The sequence below is a fragment of the Anoplophora glabripennis genome, unplaced genomic scaffold (assembly GCF_000390285.2).
Source record: "Anoplophora glabripennis isolate ALB-LARVAE unplaced genomic scaffold, Agla_2.0 scaffold3600, whole genome shotgun sequence".
NCBI classification, from domain to species: Eukaryota; Metazoa; Arthropoda; class Insecta; order Coleoptera; family Cerambycidae; genus Anoplophora; species Anoplophora glabripennis.
The window spans coordinates 1-7,464 of record NW_019419761.1 but is presented as its reverse complement, the minus strand read 5'-3'; the positions used below and the strand labels follow the sequence as shown (position 1 = coordinate 7,464).

The 7,464-nt window shown below is 35.6% G+C and overlaps 1 protein-coding gene across 1 annotated transcript; it reads right to left on the bottom strand.

Moving 5' to 3' along the window:
- Window positions 1-337: 337 nt before the first annotated feature.
- On the bottom strand, window positions 338-4,547 carry LOC108916314 (histone deacetylase 5-like; the record flags this gene model as incomplete). The annotated part of the gene is made up of 4 exons (XM_023456926.1): window positions 4,541-4,547; window positions 4,197-4,405; window positions 2,836-2,932; window positions 338-623 (listed from the first exon to the last, which is right to left on the bottom strand). Coding segments are annotated over exons 1-4 (599 nt in total), but the record flags the coding sequence as incomplete, so codon positions are not given.
- Between the last annotated feature and the right edge of the window lie 2,917 nt (window positions 4,548-7,464).

Below are 7,464 nucleotides of genomic sequence, written 5' to 3'. Positions count from 1 at the left end.
AACGCGTAGAACGAAAAATGAAATTTTGACCTATTTGTTGATAAAAAACAATGACGTTATATTTTTTTCCATGACCCACGAGATGAGACGCCCCCCTTTGTATTATCATTCCCAAGACTTTCCAACAATAAAATCACGACCAGTAATTTTCACATTTTCTCGATGATTTTTCAGCTTTATTTCTTGGTCTAAAAGAAAATCTATTTTGGATAATTTTAATAGGCACTAAATGTTAATTGGGACTACTAACTACAAAAGGTCCCAGTGCAGTACGACGCGCTGTCATTAGAAACAACTACTTTCAGAATTTTATAATTTAATAATTATAATTACCCACCTCCTCGACTCATTGGCCCTCAGTTCCAAATCTCTCTGCTCCTGCTCCTCGGGCGGCGGCTGCGGGGGCTGGTGGTCTGGCGGGGGCGGACCCCCCAGCAGGGGGTGTCCCAGAGGTAGCGGTGAAGATTGCGTCCTCCCTAACGGCCTGATGACTCCCCTCGTTTGGGGCTCCTGCAGCTCGCTGATGGTGTCCAAGGGCGTCTCCTCGTGCTCGCTCTCAATGGCGGGCAGCGAGGGGTAAAACGGCAGGGTACCGGGCAGCATCTGGCCCGTTAGCGGCATGCCTGGTTGAAATGTTAACTATAACCTTGTTTCGAAATGACGAGGAGTAATAAAAGATTATGATAAGTGGCGTAACGGCGACGTTAAGATTACTGCTGTTTTAGGCAGACCACGTGTCGCAACAGGTTGTTCTCGTTTGCCCAAAAATGACAGTTCGACATATGTAATATTTTTTTTATAAATTTTACAGTTGCAGTGTTACAGAAGAATCCCTCTTAAGTGGAACACCCTGTATAATATGTACGTTGACGAGTTGACGTATTTGTGTCGATTTGTTATTTTCCCGGACGGCGTTCTTCTTTTAAAAAGTGTATTTAATCAATATTTTTAGTGATTTACTGTGACATAAGTGAGTTGATAAATAAACGGTAAATACGGTGAGTATAACGTACCTTTGTTACAAACATCATGGAAATGTGACAAATTGAACATGTATAAGCAAAAAAAAAACGGGCAGCAATTCAAAATCTTGTATGGCTTATAAATGGACAACGTTTTTAATTAAAGTTTCGAAATAAGTGAACATCATGTTAAAATAAAATCGAAATCCAGCATTTAATTTCAATTATCTCACGACTTTCAGGATGCTGTTCTTCATCCACCAGCTATTTCCCTTTTATTTCCGCTTCTTTGAAATATTGAAACCGAATGAATATTTTCGTTCAATGGTTATTTTTATGAAAATAGTTTTGCTAAACCAAAAATCTCATAATGGAAAAAGCAGAAAACACCGATTTTTTTTTTTCACAGGTGGCAAAATTCCCATTGATGAAAAAAAAAATGAAAACTATACCAAACTTCAGACAAGACTATTTCCGCCCTTGTTCAGGGGCAAGCAAACAAACATTTCATTAACATTTGATTCTGTTTAGGGGCAAATGTTTTTGCATCGGTCGTTTGTTTTAAAACATTTGTATGAAAACACTGTTTTAGAATTTCCATAATATCCATGTATATTGTATAATATGGTACGTATAGGGCCTATTTAAAAACGACTGATTTATTACTCCATACTATTTCAAAACAGATTTTGTCACGATTATGAGTTTATAAAAAAGTCTTAGTCCTAACTTAGTCTTAACTTAGTCGCGGTATTTGCCCTAGATATTAAACCTACAGATTTCAATGTGTGCGTAAAAATAAATAAAAATCATAACCTAGTCTTACAATTAGTCCTAAGGAGGTTTTAAAACCTGACCTTGAACTCTTTTAACTTCTTAGAACCAAAACAAACACGCTTGTGCAAAAAGCCAAGTCTTGAATGGCCTGTTCCAGGGATGCACATACCGCGGCCCGCCAACGAATTTTAAAAGTATTCTACTCGCCGCGCTCCGGTCCAAGCATATTATTACGAGACTAGAAATCTGTCGCATCAACTAGATTACAGATTCGCGAAACACGTCGATCCCCGAACAAAGTGGATGGTTCTCGATGTTTGGTAACTCGTATAAATACGACGCATCGCCGGCTACCGGGGCAGTTAAGTTTTGACTACGGATAAGCGAACGTTATACTGTTTGAGAACTGTAATCTGTGACGAGTAAATATTTCGTCGTTCGAACTTGGCTTTTACCGACTGTAACATATAATATTAATTTTGATATGGATAAACCAGGCCCCAGTAAGAAACGTAGTCGTAAGGTTGAAGATGAAAATCGACAGTTTCATGATATTTGGACCGAAAAATACTTTTTTATTTCATCGCATAACAAAATTGTCTGTTTAATATGCAAGAGTAGTGTTTCTATTCCGAAGGAATATAATGTGAAAAGGCACTATGAAACCCAGCATCCAACTTTTACCAAATTAACTGGCGAAAATCGAACGCAAAGAATTTCCACTTTACAACGGGAACTAATAGGCCAGCANCATCAAAATAATAAAACATGAAATATTACATTGTAATGATTACATAATTATTACAACAAACATTTTTTTAGGTTATTTTATTTTTATCATTGTATTTCATACTATTTAAAAATACAAAATTTTGTGTTAATAAATATTGTTTGTAGTGGCCCGTCCTTGGCTTATATTTTTCCCGAGTGGCACCTGTTCCCTATAAGTCTGTGCATCCCTGCCTATTCTCAAGATTAAATTTTTGTAAACGAAGTAAAAATATTAGGATTAAGACTAGGGTTAAGATTAAAGTTACGGCTTAGTTAAGACTAAAATCTTCTTATAAACTTGTCATTGAGGTGGAAGGATACTCACCCAGCCTGGCGGTGCAGGCCGCCCTGACGGCGGCCTCGGAGAGGTCCGGCGAAAGGACGTGGTGAGCGGCTAGGGAAATGTTGGGCATCGACGGGCTNCAAAATGTTAATTGCAATATTAATTTATTAAAAAATTATATTTAATCATTCCTATAATGTTCCATTACAAACATTTACAAAAGATGTTTATATTTAGCAAAAAAAAATAATTTCTTCTAATAAAAGAGGTCTTTCTCTTTCATATGACACCCGCAAAATTAAAATATCTTGGTAATTTTGCGTATCAAGTTATTGCAAAAATAATGCCTCTGAGTAAACATTTAGAATTATGCAAAAACTATTGGATGAATCGGTCTGAAATTTTAATCATATATTAAGGACCATAAAAGCCAACTATTTATGCAGTATCAAAATCGTAGGTAGACTTTTGCAAAACTTATTGTTTATTTAGTAATAATCGAATTTTGAGTTTTTTGCAATATCCCGAGCAACAAATTATCGTATCGTATTTTAAAAACCGCATTTTAAAGGTTTTTTATTCCCTACAAGTTGGTTATTTCACATTATAATAAAAATTATCGTTTTTTCTGATAAGCAAAAAAGTGATATTTTAGACCTTTCATTGTTAATTATTAAAAAACCTCACCTGATGGTGTGTGGGTTTTGTATATACAGGGTGACATAGAAAAAAGTACATTGCATAGTGTCATACAATAGAGGACACTAAAACAAGAAAAAAAGTTCCTATGAACATGGGTCCGCAAGGCCTTCGGTTAAAGGATACGGGGTGTTGAATTTNTCCTAAGTGATTGGTTTCGCAAGTTATGGACGCTTTTGTATTTATGCTATACGCATTCGTGAAGAGCAAAGTAGAGCATTTGAGCACACACGTATAATCCGTTTTTTAACTCCAAGTCAAACAAATTGAGCATGTATTTATTAGTTATTGTATTATATTATCCATGGCTGGATATATGATTTATAATTTTGAGTAAGAAGTTTTTAAGATAGATCTGATGATATTGAAATCTTGTCTGAACCTTCGTAGGGTGTTTTAATACTCGTATTATTGTTGCAACATATTCTGTTAAGGGCTGGTTATACTCTACAATAACTGTTGTTCGGATTTTGTTACAAACGTCAAGGTAATGTGACCAATACATGAAAACGCACAAAAAAAATTGCAGCAATTCTAAATCTTGTAAAGTTACGGTTAAGACTAAGATATTTTTATAAACTCATCATTGAGGTGGGAGGGTACTCACCCAGCCTGGCGGTGCAGGCCGCCCTGACGGCGGCCTCGGAGAGGTCCGGCGAAAGGACGTGGTGAGCGGCTAGGGAGATGTTGGGCATCGACGGGCTGCTGAAGAGCATGTGCCGCTGGTACTCCTCGGATTCGCAGGGGGGACTCAGCTCCTTGGGGGGCTCCTGTGGGGGCGAGTCGCTGGGTGGCAAGCAGGAGCTTAGGAGTTTCTTTTTGAGCGATGGGGGAAGTCTTTTACTCATTGGGCTACATCTACGTTCCATCACGCGCTGTTTCAAGCGCACCTTGAGGAGATTAGGCTCGGATGCTGGAAACAATTTATAAAAATATACGGCGCGTTTTCTAATCCCGCGTCAGCAATGTTCTTTGACACCGTCTAGGCATACACAAGCTAGTAATTAACAATTATTTAAGTAAGTATTATTAGAGAAAAAACACATACCCGACATATTGACATCATCAAATAATGTAACATTTCAAAGAAATGTCTTCTATTCTTGTTCTAACATCACATCTGTCAAAAACCGTCACGATAGCTAGATAGATAGATAGATCTCATCTGTTCCTGAATCTTAAGGATTTATTTTTCAAGTGGCCCTCTTATATTAGTCCAATTAAATGGGTCTTTAAATCGCAATTTTGGTCAACCTGCCTAAACTTTTGATATAAGTTAGTTTGAGACATAACGAGCGTTCAAATAAAAACGTGGTCGAAGTTGGCTCTGACACATTGGACGTAGGGAGTAGCTTATAGCGACCAACTTAACCTCATTTCTCAACGAGCTGTATAGCAGCTGTCAGTTTCAATAACGTTAATGACTATATAACTTTATTTTAAAGAATAATCGTGATAACAATAACAAACAATTAAAGGAGCTGCGGAAAGTGTCCCCCTCCTTGTTATAACAATAAATTAAAGCAGCTGCTGAAAGTGTCCCCCTCCTTGTTCCAAGCACTTTTCACACCTGTTCCTCAAAGAATTAAAGACATTTTCTAAGATGCTCGGGGTATTGTTAATTTCACGAATCTTGTCTATAAGTCGAGCCTGCAGATGGTTTAAATCAGGAATAGGCAGTTCAAAAATAGTGTTTTTAAGGTAAGGCCACAAAAAGAAATCACACGGCGTAATATCACATGACCTCGGTGGAAATTCATGTTCAGCATTGAGACTTATTAGTCGATTTTGGAAAACTTCCCTCAACATATTCATCGTCTCGCCTGCCGTATGTGCCCTTGCGCCATCTTGTTGAAAGTAAAAGTTTGTAATTTCGTTTTCTTCCAGCTGGTTAACAAAAGGAGCGATAATTTCTTCTCTATACCTTTGCGCAGTAAGAGTACCATTAAAAAAAATAGGTCCATAAATCCTCCTTCGATTGAGAGCACACCAAACTCCAATTTTTTGAGCGTGTAGAGGGCCCTCGACAAAAAAGTTATCTGGTTTTTCAGAAGACCACATTCTCATATTCTGTGAGTTTACGTAACCACTTAAATGAAACCAGGCTTCATCAGAAAAAAAGGTGATATTATGAAGTTCACCGTAGTTGTTTAAAAACCATTCACAAAATACAGCCCGTCGCGGAAAATCAACTTCATGAAGTTCTTGCTGACAAGTTAAACGATAGGAGAACAAACGCAAATCTTTTTTTAACACTGTGTGGCAGGTACCGACTGATACTCCCACCATTTGTGATAAAACACGTACAGAAGTTCTTGGCGCATTTTCCATTATTTGTTGGACATTTTCTTTTAATTCTTCAGTCCGCTTTTTAGGTCGGCCGCTTCCTTCTTTTCTTGTTACACTGCCCGTTTCACGAAAAACATTAACACAACGCTGAACTGCACTTTGAAAAATTTTGTACTCAACAACGCCGGGAAATTGATTTTGAAATTCTATGAAACATTCCTCAATAGAATACTTCCATATTCCATCAATCTTGCGTCCATTTCTAAAGTAGGACTCTATGATAAACACTTTTTGTTCTTGAGAAAACACCATTTTAAACGCTTTTTAAAACGAAAATATTCAAATTGATAGCGGCGATATAGCGCTTTGACAGATGACGTTTAAGTTCATTTGCTATACGCTACGCCCTACGTCCAAATTTTCAGAACCAACTTGACCACGTTTTTATTTGAACGCTCGTTATAATAATAACAAATGACAGTAATTTTCTTTTCAACCCCCGGCCAGGGGTGAAAAAAGACAAAATAAAGGGGTTTTCCAATATAACTCAAAAGGGGTAAGAGATAGAAAAAAAAGTTTCTTATAAAAATTGTAGAGCAAAAAATTAAACATAAAAATGGTCTATTGAACTATTAAAATTAACAGCGTTCGGGAGACTAAAAATTAAGGAATGATTTCAGAAATTTAAAAAATAAGCAGAAAAATGAATGAATTAAAATTTTTTTTTTCAATCTACTCTAAAAAATGTAAACTACCTTTTCAGAGAAATAGACATATTTTTTAATTTTTAATAAAAAAGTTATAACAATTTCACAAAACGAACATGATTTTTTTATCTTTATTTTTATCGTAAAACAAAATTTCCAAAGCAACTTTTCATTATTTTAAATAATCAATCGATTGGCATAGAAAAAAAAATTATGTTAGTGTTAAATGATAAAAAATAACGATTAAAATTAAAATTTTATTAAAAATTAAAAAATATATCTATTTTTCTGAAAAGAAAGCTTACATTTTTTAGATTGAAAAAAAAATTACAACATTAATTCATTTTTCTGCTTATGATTTTTTAAACTGAATTCATCCTTTAAGTTCTAGCCACCCTAACTCTGTTAATCTTAATAGTACAAGGAAAAGTCCATTCTCATTTAATTGGACTATATGGGATTAATAAATATTTAAATATTATTGGAAATAAAATATAGATTTACAAAAAACAAAGCTTATTTCTAGCCAAAATTTACCCTTTTTACTAAATTTAGTTTAAAATACCTATATACAGGGTGATCCATTAACGGTACGAAGCGGCTGTATACAGGTTCGGAAAGTACCGATGGTCTATCTGCCGTTACGTAAGAGCGATAAAGTAAGACATAGAAATCCGTGCGATAGAGAAAGATGGCTATAATGAAGGCGTCTAATAGTCACCGCCCATTTCGCCCTTACACAAATAAGATCCACTTCTTATTTGTAAATAATCTATTAACAAATTGGAAAATTGATTTAAAATACTTTCAAGTTTGTAACTTCACCGGTAGGGGGCGCAACTGCTATAGTGTTACAGAAAATTGTCGTAAATTGTTGTTAAATTGTCGAAAATTTCGTTTAATAAGTTGAAAATACACTTTTTAGCTGCACTGTTAAACCCTTCACAAGTTTTGTTTGAACTTTTTATTTGTTATT